The sequence below is a fragment of the Pelophylax lessonae genome, assembly GCF_965119305.1.
Source record: "Pelophylax lessonae genome assembly, chromosome: 11".
In the NCBI taxonomy this organism is placed as follows: Eukaryota; Metazoa; Chordata; class Amphibia; order Anura; family Ranidae; genus Pelophylax; species Pelophylax lessonae.
In genome coordinates this window covers 18752247-18774998 of record NC_138778.1, presented here as the reverse complement: position 1 = coordinate 18774998, position 22752 = coordinate 18752247, and the positions used below count along the sequence as shown (strand labels likewise).

Here is a 22752-nt window from a genome sequence, read left to right as displayed (position 1 = left end):
GCCGCCATTACTAAGTTAGAAAAAAAAACAATAAAAATGACATAAATCTTTCCCGTAGTTAGTAGCTGCTATAACTTTTGCGCAAACCAATCAAAATACGCTTATTGCGATTTTTTTTTTTTTTTTTTTTTTTTTACCAAACATATGTAGCAGAAAACAAATTGGCCTAAAATGTTAAAAAATTTTGATTTTTACATTTTTTTTGGGGGGGGGGGGGGATTTCATATAAAAAAATGTGAAAAATATAATTTTTTCAAAATTGTCGCATTTTTTTGTTTATAGCGCAAAAAGTAAAAATCGCACAGGTGATCAAATACCACCAAAAGAAAGCGTTATTTGTGGGGAAAAAAGGACATACATTTAATTTGGGTACAGCATCGCGCGACCGCACAATTGTCCGTTAAAGTAACGAAGTGCCGAATCGCAAAATATGGCCTGGTCAGGAATGGGGTAAAATCTTCCGATCTTAAAGCGGTTAAAAATACACTCATTGAGAATTTTTTTGTCAAAGACATGTAGCTAAATACATTTTGGCCTAAATATATGACAAAAATTGAATATATTGGATATTTTTTTAACTGTCAAAGTAGAAAATGTCAATTTTTTTGCAAAATTTTCGCTATTTTTTTATTAATATCGCAAAAAATGAAAAGCACAGAGGTGATCAAATACCACCAAAAGAAAGCTCTGTTTGTGGGAAAAAAAGGACGTAAATTTTGTTTGGGTACGGCGTTGCATGACCACGCAATTGTCAGTTAAAGCCGCACAGTGCCAAGTTGCAAAAAGTGGCCTGGACGTAAAGCAGGAAAATCCTCTGGTGGTAAAGTGGTTAAAGAGCTTACACTCTAATGGCTCCCCTACAGTCACCGATTCCAAAGTAACATTAAATAACCCCTCAGTATGTATTTGGAATTATTAACACAATGAGACGTTTTCGACACCCTCGGTCCGCCCGTGTCCTCGCAATTCTGGAGAATAGGTTCTTCTTTGAAGGCTTTTAAAAGGACGAGGAATGTTTCAAATGTTTTGCCAACCCCAAACGTGTCGAGCTGAAGATCACAGCTGTGTTTTCATTGTTTTCAGTCTAAATATTGTTTGATGGCGGCGCCTGGACTAACGAGGGGAGATAAACTTGACACCTTTTTACCCTGAGCCTGTCACGTGCCAAGTTCACCGCAAATCAAAGGTTGTGTTTTTACGTGAGGGGCACCTATGGGTTAAAGAAACAGATTGATGGCTGACCTCCTGCTTCTGAAAATGCTAGGTGCCTGGCCGTCCTACTGAATCTCTAGCTTCAATATTTTGGCTGCATAATGTTCCAGTCCAGACAACTAGAACCTTCAGAAGAAGATCAAGAATGACAGAAACTGTGTTTTTCCCAAGACTGGTTTTGCATGTAGTTAGCAATTGTGCCTTCCAGCACTGGGGTCCTTGTTTTGAATAGGGACACTGCATGTCCTCCCTGTGCTTGAGTGCTTTTCCTCTGGGTACTTCAAAAGACTTGCTGGTAGGATAATTGGCTCCTATCCAAATTAGACCTAGTATGTGTACGCAGGGCTTTTTTTCTTCGAAAAAAGGTGCAGGAACTCAACCACGACCCTGTGTTTACAAGTGATAGTGGTGAGCAGGGAGCAGAGGACCTGAGCCAAAGGTGGTGGAACTAAGTTCCACCAAGTTCCATCTGAAAAAAAGCCCTGTAGTGTACGTGAGATAGGGACCTTCGGTTGTAGCATTGGCCGAACTACCAGGGTCGCAAAGGACGCACTTGCCACCGGCCCTCCTGTTCCACCAACGTTTGGGGACCCCAAGATGGCAAGAAGGGTCCTGGTGGAACTGTAAAGCTCACATCACATTGCCGCGACCCCCAAAGTCTTGCAACTTGCTTGCAATTTCCTTGTCTTTTGTGATTTAACATTGCAGTCTATGGCGCTCAAATCGCACCAAAGTCACAGAAAAGTAGTGCAGGAACCTTTTTTTTTTTTTTTTTTTTTTGAGTCGCGTTAATTAGGATGGCACCCAATGAAATGAATGTGTTTTGACTTGTCATTCGACTTTCGCAGCAGTGTGAACCTGGGCCCTATAAGGGGCTCTGCGATGGGAGAAAAGGGTCATAGGCTCGGAGGGAAGAGACCCGAGATGGGCCCTGGTGGTCAGGGGGGCCCTTCATGGTTTCTTGCACCTAAAGGTTCTAGTTACACCTCTGGATAGTAAGCTACTTGAGGGCAAGAACTGATATAGATATACAATATGTACGGTGCTGTAATTGTTGGCACTATATAGATAGAAGTTACCAGGAGGACTTATCTGGACAACTTGTCCGAGGTTTTGTAGCGGTCCGTACGCATGCAGATAAAGACCAAACTTTTTATTTTAATGCCAAGGGGGTGTTTTTGTGCGATTTTATCAGCAAAATAAAGCATGGAGACATGGAGAAGTTTGCTTTGAAAAACATCCCCCTGGTGTTTCTGGCCTCTGCCATCTTAACCACTTCTGGACCGGAAGGATTTGCCCCCTTAATGACCAGGCCATATTTTGCAATTTGGCACTGCGTTACTTTAGCGGACAATTGCGCGGTCATGCCACGCTGTACCTAAATAAAATTGATGTCCATTTTTTCCCACAAATAGAGCTTTCTTTTGGTGGTATTTGATCACCTGTGCGATTTTTATTTTTTGCGCTATAAACAAAAAAAGAGCGACAATTTTGAAAAAATAACAATATTTATCACAGTTTTTTTTATATGAAATTCCAAAAAAAAAAAAAAAACGTAAAAAATCAAATTTTTTTAACATTTTAGGCCAATTTGTTTTCTGCTACATATTTTTGGTAAAAAAAAAAAAATCACAATAAGTGTATTTTGATTGGTTTGTGCAAAAGTTATTGCGTTTACTAAATTAAGGGAAAGATTTATGTCATTTTTATTGTTTATTTTTTTTAGCTAGTAATAGCGGCGATCTGCGTTTTTTTTTTTTTTTTTTTGGACTGCAACATTGCGGCGGACAGATCGGAACCTCTGACTAACATTTTTGACACTTTTGGGGGTACCAGTGACCAGGGCCGGATTAAGAGCATCATGGGCTTGGTGCTGAGGATTTTGAAGGGCCTTAAGGGCCGTGCCTTGGCATGCACCCAGAGGAGGAAGGGTGCAGCCATGCATGCATGCCTAATTCAACATGGGATGCTGTCTCTGAAGCCCATAAACACATCCATGCATCGGCAACTGTCCCTCCTTGTCCGGCCTTCGCACTGTGTGGGGAGGTTCTGAGGGAGCTGCCTGGGGAAGCGAGCATAGAAGCCAGACTTCTGTGTTTACAAGTGACAGAAGAGCGGTAACAGTGAATATGGCCAACCCAGGGCCTATATAAAAAGGTAGGGGCCTGGAGCTGCAGCTCCAATAGCCCCTACGTTAATCTGGCCCTGCCAGTGACATTACTACAGTAATCAGTGCTATACGTATGCACTGTTGCTGTAAAAATGACACTGGCAGGGAAGGGGTTAACTTTATTGGTGATCAAGGGGTTAAGTGTGTCCCTAGGGGCGTGATTCTAACTGTCAATGGGCATGGCTTGTGATGTAACAACAGAGACATACGATCCTACATAGCAGGATCGTATGATCTCTGCAGTTACATCATGGAGAATGACAGACGGCTTTGTTTACATCAGCCGCCTGCCTTTCTCCCTCTCCAGCGGGAGATTGCGAGTGACCGGCGGACATTGGCGCTGCCGGTCACTCGTGCGGGAACGCGCCTCAGGCGGCGCACGCTCGCCCCCTTGAGGCTCCTGGGCGAGCGACTTAGCCCTAAGTCAGTTTGACCAGGAGAGCCAGACTGCCGCAGTAAATAGTCGTGCGGCAGTCGGCAAGTGGTTAAGGTTAGTTTTTTTTAATCTATTTTATTTTTATTTTCCGATTTTACTAATGCTAGCAGCATAAGGATTAAAAATAGTCAATGTTGATTGGGGGAGTGAAATTCTGCTTTTAAAGTGGTTGTAAACCTCTGCCATGAAATATGAACAAAGCATATCCTTCTATAGTGTGTACTTGTCTCAGTCCACAGCACAGCACACCACAGTAGTCACACTCTGTATCATTTAAAATACACCTATGATAAAAAATTATAGAACCTTCATTTCTTTGTAAGTGGGTGAACTTTTAAAATCTGCAGGGGATCAAATAATTATTTTCCCCGCTGTATCTTCTCATGCAGCAAAACAAATGCGACCGGTTCTTTTTTTAACCACTTGCCGACTGCCGCAAGTACATATACTGCAGCGGTCAGCCCCCCCTGGGCAAAGTGACGTATCGGTTCATCACTCGCCCGCGAGCCAATAGGGGGCGAGCGCGCGCCGCCCGTGGCACGCTCCTGCCACCTGCTCGTTCACTGCCATCCCCGCGCGAGTGACCGGCGGCTCCGATGTCCGCCGGCCACTCGCAATCTCCCGCTGGAGAGGGAGAAAGGCAGACGGCTAATGTAAACAAAGCCGTCTGTCATTCTCCCTGGTGCAACTGCAGAGATCATACGATCCTGCTATGTAGGATCGCATGTCTCTGTGGTTACATCAAAAGCCACGCCCCTTGACAGTTAGAATCACGCCCCTAAGAACACACTTAACCCCTGGATCTCTAAAGTTAACCCCTTCCCTGCCAGTGTCATTATTACAGTAACAGGGCATATTTTTAGCACTGATTACTGTAGTAATGTCACTGGTACTCCCAAAAGTGTCAAATGTCAGTTAGGGGTCCAATCTGTCCGCTGCAATGTCGCAGTCCCGCAAAAAATTATCGCAGATCGCCCCATTACTAGTTAAAAAAAAAAAAAACAATAAAAATGACCTAAATCTTTCCCGTAGTTAGTAAACGCAATAACTTTTGCGCAAACCAATCAAAATACGCTTATTTCAAATTTTTTCCCCAAAAATATGTAGCAGAAAACAAATTGTCCTAAAATGTTAAAAAATTTTGATTTTTACATTTTTTTTTTTTTGTGGAATTTCAAATAAAAAAAAATGTGAAAAATAGTTATTTTTTCAAAATTGTCGCTCTTTTTTTGTTTATAGCGCAAAAAGTAAAAATCACAGAGGTGATCAAATACCACCAAAAGAAAGCTCTGTTTGTGGGAAAAAAAGGACGTCCATTCCATTTGGGTACAGCATCGCACGACCGCGCAATTGTCCGTTAAAGTCACGCAGTGCGGAATCGCAAAATAGGCCCTGGTCTTTGAGCAGCCAATTCCTCCGGGGCTTAAGTGGTTAAAGCTGCTATTCAGAGACCGACCTCGGGTCGGAGAGTTTGGAATTGTCCTGTGTCTTAGTAGAATGGAGATGAATTGGGTGGCTGCGATTTCTGACGACAGCGACGTTGAGTGAGATATTACAGGACGCAGGCATGGACCTGCACAATATCTGACAGCAGCAACCTGCCTTTTCTCTGGGCCTTGTCATGGAGAGCCGGGGATTAGAACCGTGTGTGTGCGCGGGATTCCCACAGCTCTTCCTTGTTTGACTTGGGGAAGGCGCGGTCTGTTTATCCAGCCGGCTTGTAGAAAATAGTGGCGTTCCCATAGTAATGGCATTTTACTGAAGGCACTAGAAACTCCGGAGCAGGCTTGGCACCCATGCCCGCCTCTCGTGCTTGAGAAAACAGGCAGCGCTCTTAATAGGCTCATTCAGTACCAGGTCCGAATAAAGAACTTGGCAAAGGTTTTTTTTTTTTTGGAGGGGGAGGGCTGTACAAAGGACAAGGGGACATGAGCTGCGTGTAAAGGAAATGAAATACGCAGCAGCTTGCCAGTCCTTAAAGAGGACCTTCATCCCTTTTTTTTTTTTTTTTTGTGGTTGTAAACCTCAGACATGAAATATGAAGAAAACATATCCTTCTATAGCAGGGGTCTCCAAACTGTGGCTCTGGGGCCAGATGTGGCCCTTTTCTTACCTTTTATCTGACCCTTGGGGCACCATTCCTCCCACTGACACCAATGATGGGGCACCATTCCTCCCACTGACACCAATGATGGGGTACCATTCCTCCCACTGACACCAATGATGGGGCACTATTCCTCCCACTGACACCAATGATGGGGCACTATTCCTCCCACTGACACAAACAATGGGGCACTATTCCTCCCACTGACACAAACAATGGGGCACCATTCCTCCCACTGACACAAAAGATGGGGCACCGTTCCTCCCACTGACACAAAAGATGGGGCACCATTCCTCCAATTGACACCAATGATGGGGCACCATTCCTCCAACTGACACCACTGATGGGGCATTATTCCTCCCACTGGCACCAATGATGAGGCACCATTCCTCCCACTGACACCAATGATGAGGCACCATTCCTCCAACTGACACCAATGATGGGGCACCATTCCTCCCACTGACCCCAATGATGGGGCACCATTCCTCCCACTGACACAAATGATGGGGTACTATTTATCCCAGTGACACCAATAATGGGACACTATTACTCCCACTGATACCAATAATGGAGCACTGTTCCCCCTACTGAAACCATTGATGGAGCACTATTTCTCCCATTGATACCAATGATGGGGCACCATTCCCCCCACTGACATCAATGATGGAGCACTATTCCTCCCACTGACACCAATGATGGAGCACTATTCCTCCCACTGACACCAATGATGGGGCACTATTCCTCCCACTGACACCAATGATGGGGCACTATTCCTCCCACTGACACCAATGATGGAGCACTATTCCTCCCACTGACACCAATGATGGGGCACTATTCCTCCCACTGACACCAATGATATGTCATCATTCTCCCTACTGACACCATTAATGGAGCACTATTTCTCTTAAGTAAAACCAATGATGAAGCACAATTTCTCCCACTGACACCAATGCACTATTCCTCCCACTGACACCAATGATGGGACACTATTTCTCCAATTAAAACCTATAATGAGGCACTGATGCTGGGGCATTTTCTACACCCACTGGCCACAGTCTGTTCCCCCCTAGAGCTTGAAGGACAGTAAATTGTCCCATTGCTTAGAAAGTTTGGAGATCCCTGCTCTATAGTTTGTACTTGTCTCAATCAAGAGCACTTTGGGGTTTATTTACTAAAGGCATATCCACTGTGCACTACATGCAGGGGGACATGCAAGGAAAATAAATAACAGTATTTTTGTTTGCACATCATTGGATGATAGAAATCAGCAGAGCTTCCCCTCAGATCTACAGCGACTGCACTTTCAAGTGCACTTGTAGTGCGCAGTGGATTTGCTTTAGTAAATCAACCCCAAAGTGTCATTTCTGTATGCTGCCTCCTTCCTCTGCTATCTGCATTAGTAATGGCAAATTTCCCTGATAAAAAGGTGACCGGGAGGGAGCTCCAGCACACAGCCTGTGATTGACAGGGGGGCGGGCCCAGATGGCAGGTTGGATAGGGTGGGAGGTGATACTAGAATGGATCGCCCTGCAGCCCAGCCGTAGGGAGAGAGTATAGGAGAAGTCGGCAGTTCCATAAAGAAAAAAAATCACGAAACAAAAGCTTTCTGACTGGAGGAGAGTGCACAGGGATGACCCTATCGGAAAGCAGTGGTTCCTTCACTATCTGTGACCAAGTTGTTAGGCTTCAGCTGCAATGGAGAATATTCAGGTCAGAGACTTGGCTTTGGTGATACTAGTGTCCAAATCACAGGACTGGCTGAACAGAATTGTCTCCTTTCAGTAGCTCTGGATTAAATTTGAATTCCGCTCTTCTCTGCAGTTCCTCCCGCACTGAATATTCATATTGTGCAGACACTGATAAACTTGTGCAATACCAGTCAGTTATGTTGCTGGTAAATAAGAGCAGATAAATTCCCTGGAGTGAATGGCTGGATGACGGGTCAGAGGTCGGAGAATAATGTTCCTCTGAGCCAAGAACACTCGGGAAGTGGCAGAGTCCTCCTATTTATCTTGGCCGAGTCTGCCATCTTTGTACTGATTACTCGCTCTGGAGGTGGGAGGAGTGCCTGGGGCCAAGGTCCTGATTCATAATGGGATAATGGCAAAAGGTTTTCTTTAAAGGGTCAATCCACCCAAAATGTGCTTTCATAGATTTAGATGGAGTCTGATAGGTTGGGTCATCCCCACCTGGCCTGGCCTATATGTCATGGAAACTGCAACAACGAGACCTCCCTGTCATAATTCCCAGCTCTTTTTCTGTCCACTTTCTCCTAGCTTCTCTTGTTACACTCTTCATAATAAGTCCAGGAGGGATGGTGGGAACCCCTCATAATGGGCACAGGTGTACAGACCCAGGAACTCTGCACAGGGATGGTGGGAACCCCTCATAATGGGTACATCAGATGTACAGACCCAGGGACTCTGCACAGGGATGGTGGGAACCCCTCATAATGGGTACATCAGATGTATAGACCCGGAAACTCAGCCCAGGGATGGTGGGAGCCCCTCATAATGGGCACAGCAGGTGTACAGACCCAGGAATTCAGTACAGGGATGGTGGGAACCCCTCATAATGGGCACAACAGGTGTACAGACCCAGGAACTCAGCACAGGGATGGTGGGAACCCCTCATAATGGGTACATCAGGTGTATAGACCCGGAAACTCAGCCCAGGGATGGTGGGAACCCCTCATAATGGACCCAGCAGGTGTACAGACCCAGGAATTCAGTACAGGGATGGTGGGAACCCCTCATAATGGGCACAGCAGGTGTACAGACCCGGGAACTCAGCACATGGATAGTGGGAGCCCCTCATAATGGGTACATCAGGTGTAGAGACCTGGGAGTTCAGCACAGGGATAGTGGGAACCCCTCATAATGGGCACAGCAGGTGTACAGACCCGGGAACTCAGCACATGGATAGTGGGAACCCCTCATAATGGGTACATCAGGTGTACAGACCCAGGAACTCAGCGCAGGGATGGTGGGAACCCCTCATAATGGGCACAGCAGGTGTACAGACCTGGGAGCTCAGCACAGGGATGGTGAGAGCCCCTCATAATGGGCACAGCAGGTGTACAGACCTTGGAGCTCTGCACAGGGATGGTGAGAGACCCTCATAATGGGCACAGCAGGTGTATAGACCCGGAAACTCAGCCCAGGGATGGTGGGAGCCCCTCATAATGGGCACAGCAGGTGTACAGACCTTGGAGCTCTGCACAGGGATGGTGAGAGACCCTCATAATGGGCACAGCAGGTGTATAGACCCGGAAACTCAGCCCAGGGATGGTGGGAGCCCCTCATAATGGGCACAGCAGGTGTACAAACCTGGCATCTCCTGACAGGGATAGTGGGAACTCTTCATAATGGATTTAGGAACCAAGAGAGTAAGTTTGAATAGAGTGCAACTCTAAACAGTCCCTGTTGCTAGAGGTATAACAAATTCTCCAGTTTCCTCCAAACACTAAAATATCCACTTTAGATGGACTTATTCTTTAACTTAGGAATTAGACATTGCTATAACATAGCTGGAGTCATCCCTTAACTTTTTTTTGACACTGGAATTAAAAAAAAAAAAAAATTAAAAATAAAGAAGTCAGGAGGTCACATTCCATGTACAGGTGCTCGGTGCTCCCAGGTGAGACTATTCTCAGTTGTCACAGTGATTGCCACGCCTGAAGGCTCAGCAGTTTCTGCCTAGACAATACGGTGCAGCCTGGGGAGGACAAGGAAGGGGTTAAGAGGGATTAGGCTAAGCGCCGCTGTTTGTCCGGGTCCTTTGTATTCTGCACTCAGCCAAGACTGAGTGTTCTCTATGGCCCTGGAGAACTATTCTACAAGGGGGGGGGGGGGGGAGACTTTGTGGGTGACTATCTTTCTTTATCAAGTAATTTCCGTGATGTCGGTTTTCTTATTGTCTCTGGTTTATCTAACGCTCGCTGCGGTCACACCCTGCAGAATGTGCGCTCACACCAGGAACTCCCAGTAACCTCAGAAGACTGGGGACAATGGTGGCCATTGTGTTCGATCTGGAGTAAATGTTTTATATTAAAGGACAGGTAAAAGGTGGTACCCCCCCCAACCCCCCCCACCCACCACGCTTACGACAGGTTGTACCATCTGATAAGAATTAATCCGCCGAAAGTTGTTAGGCTATTTTCACTCCAGGTTGAATGTTATCCATTTGTTAGAATGCCATGAACCAAGCACAATATGGCCACTAGATGGAGCTTATTTTTAGGTCTTATGATCTGCAGCTCCATCTAGTGGCCATAATGCAGTATTTTTCTGATCCACGTTTTTTGCTATAAACCAGGGCTCCTCAAACTACGGCCTTCCAGCTGTTGCAGATCTACACATCCCATGAGGCATTGTAAAACTCTGTCATTCACAGACATGACTAGGCATGATGGGAATTGTAGTTCCTGAACAACTCAAGGGCCATAGTTTGAAGGTCCCTGCTATAAACGAACGTCTGACCTTGAGAAAAAGTAGCCTAATAACATTTGATTTTGCCAACATTCGCACAGGACGAATGCACATGCAGCTTTGCAGGATGAATAGTTCTATTATTTTTTATAAATACGCCCCTCAAAGTTCAACTCCAAACAGGAGGAAAAGTTAATTTTGCAGTGAGGTCTCCCTCCATAATGCAAGAGCTACCGTATAATTAATTCAAAACGTTTGGATAGAGATGAAAGGGATTAGAACCAATGTTCCCTTTAAGCTGTGCGCATGCGCGGACGCGCAGTCTAATTGAAGGTCCCGCGCAGCACAAATTCAGACCGCGCAGCCGAAGACGACGTGAAGGTAACCGGGCCGCGGTTTTACTGTGGTGGCCAGGGAGCAGAGCAGTGCGCCCCTAGCCCGCCCATTGTGTGACAATAGCGAATGAAAATTCGCTATTGAAACACGGATCCTCCTCCGAGTCCTGGCCAATCAGGGAGCGGGTCCTCCCACTTACTGATTGGCCGAAAGGCAAACCCCATGCCATTGGCTGAGGAGGAGGCGGGAGGACTGAGAAGACGCGGGGACTGAAAAGAAGCTGCCGTGAGGTAAGTGCACGGGTCTCGCGGAGAGAACGCTGGCATCTCTGCATTGATTGCATTGATTGGGGGCAATGCTGTGGGCACTCTGCATTGATTGGGGGCAATGCTGTGGACACCCTGCATTAATTGGGGGCAATGCTGTGGGCAGTGCACTCTGCATTGATTGGGGGCAATGCTGTGGGCACTCTGCATCGATTGGGGGCAATGCTGTGGGCACTGGGCAGTGCACTTTGCATTGATTGGGGGCAATGCTGTGGGCACTCTGCATCGATTGGGGGCAATGCTGTGGGCACTGGGCAGTGCACTTTGCATTGATTGGGGGCAATGCTGTGGGCACTCTGCATTGATTGGGGGCAATGCTGTGGGCAGTGCACTCTGCATTGATAGGTTTGCGCTCAGAAATTTTTTTATTTGCTCAGCACAGTAAAAAATTAGAGGGAACATTGATTAGAACCCCTGTCAGGTTTTATTCCTTTCTGTATTGTGTTCGGGAGATTCACCCTCTCTTTGTCCCGGTGAATGTTATCACAGTCAGTGAGAATGAAAGAAAATCTCATATTTTGAGTTGTCACCAGAACAGGAATAGAAGGGAAATCTTCAAATGGGGACACCGTTTCAGGGATTTCCTCACCCTGTAGGCATTTCCTTTCACTTCTTGTTGTGGCTATGGGAACAGTAATCAAACTGAAATCTTTCCAATGGCACATATTGCAAAACAAAAACTGACAGGGGTTATAACCCTCCCTTACTCTATCCAAAATGGAATTGACTCCAGTTCTACTTTAAATGTTCAGTATGTCTAGGAGATGATGAATAAGGTGTTATAGTTACCATTTTCCTCATGCAGGCTTCCTTCTTTAAAAATGGTCTCCCAAAGCTGCTCTTCTTCATCAGTCCCAGGCTTCTTTGGCGTCCTCATGAACAAAGCCAATGGTCCTGCTTTCTACCTGAAGATGCCAAGGGGCCTGCCCACATCTTGGGAGCGTTGGACTGCAGAGGAGAGCTTTGGCTGCCTAGGGAGCAGGGGAGGACTGGGCCAGGGGGCAGGGGGGCTATTGCCCCCTGGGCTGCTCTGATGCCCTGTAAAAAGGCTGCACCACTTCTGCCACAGACATGCCTAAAGGATTTCTGGTGAAGAGAAGTAGAAAGTCCTTGCCACTGACCTACTGAGTGCGGGTTGAAGACAAGGACAGAGCGCAGCCCCCCCCAGCATGGATGGTGTAAACTGTGTCTGAGCAGAGGCCGGTTCCATACCCCACTGGAGACTCTTCTGCCCCGGCCAGCCCCAACCAAGCTGCCCCACATCCCTATCCTGGACAGGTCGAGAACCTGGATTCAGCCAGTAAGTAGAGAGTATCTGGAGCAGAGCTTCAGCTTGGAATGGGGGTCAGGAGGAGGATAGGGAGAGTGGGAGGAGGGGTGAGGGAAAGTGGGGGAGTTGCTTCTCCATGGGCCTCTGGTTTCTATTTGCCCCCCTGGGCCGAAAGTTGCCAGTCTGCCCCTGCTAGGGAGTGAGTAATAGGGCAAGTATAACTGCTGATTCTGTTCCTTCTAGACAATACCAGCCTCTAACCCTTGCAGCAAGGAGGAGGACCAACAGCAGAAGTGACTTTGGCACAGTTAAAATATTTAACTGTCCCACTGCCCATGAAACGGGTCTTCACTCTCTTGAGGAGCTGAAGAATCTTTGTCAACCAACACTTCCAGATATAATAGTTGTCTGGTCCTCCTCGGCTTTGTGGTACCCGCTGGCTGCTATTGTCAATATTATGTCTGAGGATCACATTAGTGGTAATCAAGCAGCTGGCCAGGGGAACCACAATACCCAGTGAAAGTACATACCCGGTGTCGGATGCTAAAGATTCTGGCAAGTGGCATAGCTCCGCAAGAAAGCAAAAATGGGCATTACCGATAGGCTGCACATAAAGCTTACAGATGTGAGCCGACCATTTGAGTCTGGATGGGGCTGGTGTCCATCTATTGAAGGATCTAGTGGACATCTTCTCAGGGATATTGGACCATTTGGAAACGTTGTCCCAATTGATACAAGACCCCAGCTGACCATTTGAGTCTGGATGGAGCTGGTGGACATCTGCTAGCTAACCGTTCATCCCTGGCCAGAGATCAATTGGACCATTTGGAAACGTTGTCCCAATTGATACAAGACCCCAGCTGACCATTTGAGTCTGGATCTGGATGGAGTTGGTGGACATCTGCTAGCCAACCGTTCATCCCTGGCCAGGGATCAATTGGACCATTTGGAAACATTGTCCCAATTGATACAAGACCCCAGCTGACCATTTGAGTCTGGATCTGGATGGAGTTGGTGGACATCTGCTAGCCAACCGTTCATCCATGGCCAGGGGTCAATTGGATCATTTGGAAATGTTGTCCTAATTTATATTACTCACATAGGACCTGAGCTGGCCAGATCAGTCTGGATGAAGCTAATGTCCATCTATTGAAGGATTTTGTGGACATCTGATGGCCAACCATTCTCAGGGATCAACTAGACCATTTAGAAAGTTGTCCCGATTGATATACTTCATATAAGACCTGAGTTGGCCGTGTGAGTCTGGATGGAGCTGGTGTCCATCATTTGAAGGATCTTATGGCACTTTTCCACTGCAAGTACCGGCTCGGCTCTACTCTGCCCTGCTTGGCCCGGTTTGCTTTTCCACTGCTGGTACCGCATGGTACGGTGTTGGAACGGTACGGTATGGTTTGCTTTTCCACTAAAGTTAAGTGGGTGGGATAACAACGATTTTCTGACCAATCAGGGGCTAGTAGTGACTGCATGCAAAGGATTGTGGGATATGGTATCAGGTATGGTACCTCTTGGAACCACAATCGAGGTAGTACTGTTTTTGAGAGCCGTACCGTTCGGGTCCATGCAGTGGAAAAGCGCCGCCGTACCGTACCGAACCGTTCCTACACCGTACCATGCGGTACCAGCAGTGGAAAAGCACAAAAGCGAGCCGAACCGTTGGGTTCCATGCAGTGGAAAAGCGCCACTAGTGAACATCTGCTGGCTAAACATTCTCGGGGATCAATTGGAATATTTGGAAAAGTTGTCCTAATTGAAATTATCCACATAGGACCTGAGCTGACCATTTGAGTATGAATGGATCTGATGTCCATCTATTGAAGGATCTAGTGGACATCTGCTGGTTAAGCGTTTTTAGGGACTAATTGGACTGTTTGGACCGTTCTCCCAATTGATATGGTCTACTCCCTTCCCAGATAATCACCACCCAATATACTACTTCCAAAACAGAATAGTTGCCATCACCATCTATGGTCGACAGGTACACTTGAAATCCCAGGTCCACCTTTCAAAGATCTCCACCATCATTTCTGGCTGTTCTATACTCATTGAGTGTACATGGCGGGGATGGGTCTCTTAAGAAAAGCAATTCCCCCTCACCTGTGAGTCTGATACCTCCGAGGGCTTTTCGGTCAGACTTCCACTTTCAGTAGGAATGAGATCGTTGTATTTGGCTACATCCTCGTCTGAATAATGGAGGCTTCCAGGACTGGGGCGGGGTGGAGATCTGCAATGAAAAAGCAACTTCAGGAAGACTTGATTGGAGGAAAGTGCTACCCCCCACTTCACTTCAGATTGTTCGAACTCGACACTGTAATGCAGCTCTGTATTCATTAATACATCATTTAATGTATTCTTATAAATTCAAGTTGTGTAAATACCTGAATCTGGCCTAGTATCAGCCTCTTGTAGTTCCTGTACAGCAGAGCTCAGACTGGGAGAGGGAGAAGCAGAACAAGGAGCCAATCAGTTGTACTGCAGTGCTCAAGTGCTAACAGGGAACATGCTGATAGGAGGAGAGAGCAGAATGGGAGTGTGAGGAGCTCATCAGTCTTCTGCTTCTCCATCAGTTACAGGCTTGGGGAGGGGGGGGGGAGAGGGGGGGCTAGGGGTGGCAAGGTCTGAGTGACGCTAAACAATATTCTTCAAAAAAAATCCATATACATCCACTACTTAATGGTCCTATAATCCATTTTTTTTTTAAATAAAATCCTTTCCTGTGCTTTTCTACCTCCTTGTAATATCCTCTGTGAGCTTATCTCCGGAATGAGCAAGAGAGAGGGGCGATATTACTACATACAGTGGAACAAAGGCAGGGGGGCTACGTTCCTACATACAGTGGGACCAGGGCAGGGTGGGTACGTTCCTACATACAGTGGGACTATGTTCCTACATGCAGTGGGGCCAGGGCAGGGGGGGCTACGTTCCTACATACAGTGGGGCCAAGGCAGGGTTGGTACGTTCCTACATACAGTGGGACTATGTTCCTACATGCAGTGGGACCAGGGCAGGGGGGGCTACGTTCCTACATACAGTGGGGCCAGGGCAGGGAGGCTATGTTCCTACATACAGTGGGATCAAGGCAGGGTGGGTATGTTCCTACATACAATGGGACCAGGGCAGGGTGGGTATGTTCCTACAAACAGTGGGACCAGGGCAGGGTGGATACGTTCCTACATATAGTGTGACCAGGGCAGGGGGGCTACGTTCCTACATACAATGGGACCAGGGCAGGATGGGTACGTTCCCACATACAGTGGGACCAAGGCAGGGTGGGTACGTTCCTACATACAGTGGGACCAAGGCAGGGTGGGTACGTTCCTACATACAGTGGGACCAAGGCAGGGTGGATACGTTCCTACATATAGTGTGACCAGGGCAGGGGGGCTACGTTCCTACATACAGTGGCACCAGGGCAGGGTGGGTATGTTCCTACATACAGTGGGACCAGGGCAGGGGGGCTACATTCCTTCATGCAGGGGGGGCTACATTCCTACATACAGTGGGACCAAGGCAGGGAGGGTACGTTCCTACATACAGTGGGACCAAGGCAGGGGGGCTATGTTCCTACATACAGTGGGACCAAGGCAGGGTGAGTACGTTCCTACATACAGTGGGACCAAGACAGGGTGGGTATGTTCCTACATACAATGGGACCAGGGCAGGGTGGGTACGTTCCTACATAGAGTGGGACCGAGGCAGGGTGGGTACGTTCCTACATACAGTGGGACCAAGGCAGGGTGGATACGTTCCTACATATAGTGTGACCAGGATAGGGGGGCTACGTTCCTACATACAATGGGACCAGGGCAGGGTGGGTACGTTCCTACATACAGTGGGACCAAGGCAGGGTGGATACGTTCCTACATATAGTGTGACCAGGATAGGGGGGCTACGTTCCTACATACAATGGGACCAGGGCAGGATGGGTACGTTCCTACATACAGTGGGACCGAGGCAGGGTGGGCACTTTCCTACATACAGTGGGACCAAGGCAGGGTGGATACGTTCCTACATATAGTGTGACCAGGGCAGGGGGGCTACGTTCCTACATACAATGGGACCAGGGCAGGGTGGGTACGTTCCTACATACAGTGGGACCAAGGCAGGGTGGTATATGTTCCTACATACAGTGGGACCAAGGCAGGGTGGTATATGTTCCTACATATAGTGTGACCAGGGCAGGGGGGCTACGTTCCTACATACAATGGGACCAGGGCAGGGGGGCTACGTTCCTTCATGCAGGGGGGCTATGTTCCTACATACAGTGGGACCAGGGCAGGGATGGTACGTTCCTACATACAGTGGGACCAAGGCAGGGAGGGTATGTTCCTACATACAGTGGGACCAAGGCAGGGTGGATACGTTCCTACATATAGTGTGACCAGGATAGGGGGGCTATGTTCCTACATACAATGGGACCAGGGCAGGGTGGGTACGTTCCTACATACAGTGGGACCAAGGCAGGGGGGGCTACGTTCTGACACATATTGGGACCAAGGCAGGGGGGCTATGTTCCAACATACAGTGGGACCAAGGTAGGGTGACAGCGTTACTACATACAGTGGGTTTATGGCAGGGTGGGTAAATTTGTACATACAGTGGAACAAAGGCAGGGTTGCTACATTCCTACATACATTGGGACCAAGGCGGGAAGGGGGGGGGGCTACATTCCTACACACAGTGGGAATAGTCCACCACCAGTGCGTAGGAGTGCGCCATCTGCTGGACTTTTCCCATCCACTGGGCCTAAATGAGTATTTAACCCTTGCACTAAGGGGAGCAGCACCAACATGAGAGGATTTTTTTCCCTTTCCTCAGAGTTGGGCTTTACGTTAAAGAGGACCTGTACGCATCACTGGAACTGTTTAAATAATTTTCAGCGCTATTAAACAATTTAACAGTTTGTCGGTTAGGGGGGATGGGCAAGCCAATGTTAAGTGGGTCGAGTAAAGAATTTATGAGTAATGTCTGAAGATTAGCAAAGCATAATTTTTTAACAAGATCGGAGTCTGAAATTGACACATTTCACAAAATCTAACTTCGATTTAATCCCATTAGGCAGCCCCTCCCCCCACCCCGGGAATAGAATTCTTCGGTTAATTGCCACGCAGAGTCCATGCCAGCCGGTGACACTCTAGCCGGCCTCTCCCTCTCTTCTTCTCCGGCTCATAAGTGCTTCGACTGTGATGTTCCTAACAGAGGAGTCTTTGTGGCGCGGCCAGCGGGAGGATCGAGCTGAGCGCTGCCGCAACGAGACCTGAATATCAACGAGGAGAAGTGACTTTATACCGCGATGCGTCCTGTGCCAGGCCCTTCACCGCGGAGTGGACGCACTCAGCACGGGGACGCTTTTATTTATTAACCCATTGGTCGGTGCGAATGCTGATGCAATAGGCAGCTGTTTGACGTACAGTGTCTTGAAAAAGTATTCACACCCCTTGAATTTTTCCACATTTTTGTCATGTTACAACCAAAAACGTAAATGTATTTTATTGGGATTTTATGTGATAGACCAACACAAAGTATAATTATGAAGTGGAAGGAAAAGGATAAATGGTTTTCAACATTTTTTACAAATAAATATGTGAAAAGTGTGGCGTGCATTTGTATTCAGCCCCTTTTATTCTGATCCCCCTAACTAAAATCTAGTAGAACCAATTGCCTTCAGAAGTCACCTAATTAGTAAATAGAGTCCACCTGTGTGTAATTTAATATCTGTATAATACAGCTGTTCTGTGAAGCCTTCAGAGGTTTGTTAGAGAATCTTAGTGAACAAACCGCATCATGAAGGCCAAGGAACACACCAGAGAGGTCAGGAATAAAGTTGTGGAGAAGTTTAAAGCAGGGTTAGGTTATAAAAAAATATCCCAAGCTTTGAACATCTCATGGAGCGCTGTTCAATCCATCATCGGAAAATGGAAAGAGTATGGCACAACTGCAAACCTACCAAGACATGGCCGTCCACCTAAACGGACAGGATGGGCAAGGGGAACAATAATCAGAGAAACAGCCAAGAGGCCCATAGTAACTCTGGAGGAGCTGCAGAGATCCACAGCTCAGGTGGGAGAATCTGTCCACAGAGCAACTATTAGTCGTGCGCTCCACAAATCTGCCCTTTATGGAAGAGTGGCAAAAAGAAAGCCATAAGAAGTTCCGTTTGCAATTTTCGAGAAGCCATGTGGGGGGACACAGCAAACATGTGGAAGAAGGTGCTCTGGTTAGAGAAGTCAAAATTTAACTTTTTGGCCATAAAGCAAATTGCTATGCGTGGCAAAAAACTAACACTTCAGCAGGGACAGGAAAGCTGGTCAAAGTTGATGGGAAGATGGATGGAGCCAAATACAGGGCAATCTTAGAAGAAAAACTATTAGAGTCTGCAGAAGACTTGAGACTGGGACAGAGGTTCACCTTCCAGCAGGACAACGACCCTAAACATAAAGCCAGAGCTACAATGTTACATCAAAGCATATTCATGTGTTAGAATGGCCCAGTCAAAGTCCAGACCTAAATCCAATTAAGAATCTGTGGCAAGACTTGAAAATTGCTGTTCACGGACACTCTCCATCCAATCTGACAGAGCTCGAGCTAGTTCGCAAAAGAATAATGGAAAAGAAATTCACTCTCTAGATGTGCAAAACTGGTAGAGACATCCTCAAAAAGACTTGCAGCTGTAATTGCAGTGAAAGGCGGTTCTACAAAGTATTAACTTAGGGGGGTGAATACAAATGCACGCCACAATTTTCACATATTCATTTGTAAAAAAAATTTGAAAACCATTTATCATTTTTCTTCCACTTCACAATTATGTGCCACTTTGTGTTGGTCTATCAAATAAAATGCCAATAAAACACATTTATGTTTTTGGTTGTAACATGACAAAATGTGTATTCAAGGGGTATGAATACTTTTTCAATGCACTGTATTCCGCCTAATGAAGAAAAGGCTATGACAACAAAAATGGGATTTTTGACTTACCGAAAAATCCATTTATCTGATTTTTATTGACAGACACAGCTCCTGATCTTCTTAACCATTGGGTTATACTGCCCCCTACATGAGTGGGACACGAGAGGAAAAAAGTCTGGCTATGCCTATGGGCAGTCCCAGGGGGTATACTCCCTCTCTCTGCTATAGGTGCTCAGTTTTGTTACAAGCGGTATCAGAAGAATTACAACTCCATTACAACAGTGCTGTGTCCGTCAATGTACATCAGAGAAATGGATTTTAGGGTAAGTCAAAAATCCCATTTTCTCTTTCGTTCATTGACGGACACAGCTCCTGATCTTCTTAACCAGTGGGACGTCCCAAAGCAGTGTTAAACATGAGGGGTGGGAACAGCGAAAAAGAAACTCCCAAGGCTAACTATAGCCAACCAAGTAAACAGGAGCTCAACTAAAACAATTGGAGCTCACTTGAAAAGAAAAACAATACACCCTCAAAGAGGACCAGATCCTCTAAACCAGTGGTCCTCAACTCCGGTCCTCAGGGCCCACTAACAGGCCAGATTTTAAGTATTACCTTGTGGAGATGCAGACTAGAGTACTGCAATCACTGAGCAGCAAATGCTATCACCTGGGATGTATTTCAGTTATCTTGCAAATCTGGCCTGTTAGTGGGCCCTGTAGGCCAGGGTTGAGGACCACTGCTCTAAACAGCAGCCTGCAAAAACCTTGCAGCCAAAAGGAAGCATCCGCAGATGCCATCACATCCACTTTAAAGAACCCTGTGAAAGTGTGCACCGACGACCAGGAGGCCGCCTTGCAAACCTGCGTCACTGATGACGGAAGGCCAAGGAGGCACTGAGCGCCCGAGTAGAGTGCGTCTTGACAGGGAAAGGAGGAACCTGACCCCCTGATGGAATAGGTCTAAATCACCATCTGTCTGATCCATCTGGAAATGGTCGCAAATAAATAAATAATAGCACAAACAGTGAGTCTGACTTTATAAAAGACTCGGTAGCTGCCAGGTACACCCTAATTGCCAAGACCACATCCAAGGCATGCAAGCAGTTTTTCAGATGTTTGAGCCTGGATCACAGGGAAGGCAACACAATGTCTTCATTCAAATAAAATATAGAGACAACCTTTGGAAGGAACGACGGACAAGGACGAAGAACCACCTTATCTCTGTGAACCACCAAGTAAGGTAAACGACAGGATAACGCCGCCAATTCTGACACCCTGCGCGCAGAGGTGATAGCCACCAAGAAGGCCACCTTCTGGGTCATTTTTAAACAGGGAAATCTCAAGAAGATTCTCAAAAGGCTTCTGGAGGACTGAGAGCACCAAATTGAGGTCCCACAGCGGGAACGGAGACCATACTGGAGGGGCCAAGTGCCTAACTCCCTGAAGAAAAGTACGCACCAGGTGGTCAAGGGCCATTGAAAGAAGACCGCTAAGGCCGACACCTGACCCTTGATAGTACTCAACCCAGGATCTGCTCAACCCCCCGTTGAAGGAAAGTCAAGATCCGAGCACCCGAACAAGAGCAAGGATGAACCCCAAGAGACTCGCACCACACAATGTACGTCTTCCAAGTACGTTAGTAGATCTTCCTAGAAGTAGATTTCCTAGCTTTTAACAGCATTGGAAACGCCGACAAACCTCTATACATCAGCACCTGGCGTTCAACAGCCAAGCCGTCAAAGCCAGCGACTGTAAAGCAGGTTGGAAGATTGGTCCTTGGGACAGCAGATCCTCCCTGAGAGGAAGCTTCCAAGGAATGTCGGTGACCAGCCACACCAGATTGGCATACCAAGCCCAGCGAGGCCAGTCCGGGGCCACTAAGATGACCAGAATCCCTTCGAAGGGAAAGGCGTAAATCAGACAATACTGACCCCATGGGGCCACCAGCGCGTCTGTGGCATCCACCAGAGGATCCTGTGACAGAGCCACAAACCTCTGCACCTTTCTGTTGAGCCGGGAAGCCAAGCAATCCACCTCGGGGATGCCCCACCGAGGACGCAATGGATGAAACTCCTCTGGATGAAGGGACCACTCCCCTTGGTCCAACGTCTGCCAACTGAGATAATCCACCTGCCAGTTTTCCACCCTGGGAATGTGTATGGCGGAGAGGGCTGGAACCAGTCATTCTGCCCACCTTAGAACGCCGGCTACCTCCAGAGTCGCCAGGACACTTCTTGTGCACCCTGGTAAATTACATAAGCCACGGCCATGGCATTGTCCGATTGAATGAGCACTGGACATCCCTGAAGACGATCCGTCCAATGTTCCAGGCACAATCTGATCGCTTGGAGTGCCAAGACATTGATCAATAGTCTGGACTTTTCCAGTGTCCAGATCCCGAAGCAGAAAATTTGCAGAGGACGCCTCCCCAACTGGACAGACTGGCATCCGTGATGATCACTATCCAATACAGGGGGAGGAAGAATTTTCCCAGCCCACGCGCCGAACAATGAGCCACCATTTTTTGGACTCTTTTGTTCCCCGACTCAGCCAGGTCTGATTGTCCAGAGACTGTGGATTCTTGTCCCATTTTGGCCAGAATCTCCCTTGCAGGGACCTCGTATGGAACTGTGCAAACGGAATCGCCTTGAAGGTTGAAGCCATCAAGCTCAGCACCCGCATGCAAGTCCGGAGGGATGACCATCTGCTGGACAGCAGCAAACGAATTGCAGCCTGTAGATTCTGGAGTTTGTCCAGAGGAAGGACTAATGCCCCATACACACGTGCAGATTATCTGCAGACTTTTGTCTGCAGACTTACCTTTTCTATGTAGTGCAAGGGCCTGCCGGATTGCATACAAATTGAAAGTGTTTCGATTTGACCTCATATTATATGGTTTTGGTAAGTCTGCAGACAAAAGTCTGCAGATAAATCTGCACGTGTGTATGGGGCATAAGGCCGAGTCCAGAGTCACACCCAGATAGTCCAGCTTTGTGGACGGAACCAGAGCAGACTTCTGAAAATTCATAATTTAGCCAAACTCCCCCAAGCTCGTATGGTGATTTCCAGGTTTTCCACCAGAGCAGTAGGAGACTCCGCTCGCATGAGGAGGACTTCCAAGTAGCCCAGTACCGCAATACCCCATTGGCAAAACAATGCTAGCACCGGGGCCAACCTTTCGTAAAGACATGAGGAGCAGAGGCGAGACCCAAAGGTAATGCCACAAACTGAAAATACTTTGCAATGGGGGAGGAGCAGAGGAAGCCACCTCCACCTGAGACACAAGGGACTCAAGGACCGCCGTCAGTGCATCGATGGATGGATGGGACCTGGAGGGCCTCGCAGCCCCAGAGAGGGGATCAGGTGGGGAGATGTGATCCAAAGACTTCATGATTTTAAGGGGGACCCCACAAAAAAGTGTAAAACACTGCTAAGGGACAACCCCCACCGCTCCGGCAGCACCACCCGGTTGCCAGCCACAGAGCACTTATTGAGCCTCAGCAGAGAGGGAGAGGACCCCACCAGACTCGCCACGCCCCAGAAAC

The 22752-nt window shown here is 47.5% G+C and overlaps 1 protein-coding gene across 3 annotated transcripts in view; it reads right to left on the bottom strand.

Annotated features, from left to right (window-relative positions):
• Positions 1-22752, bottom strand: part of SDK2 (sidekick cell adhesion molecule 2) — a 913491-nt gene that overhangs the window by 1872 nt on the left and 888867 nt on the right. For all 3 annotated transcript variants that reach the window (XM_082271790.1, XM_082271792.1, XM_082271791.1), the window contains one exon: positions 14400-14526. In XM_082271790.1, the coding sequence (XP_082127916.1) occupies positions 14400-14526 (127 nt within the window). The remainder of the gene's footprint in view (positions 1-14399; positions 14527-22752) is intronic.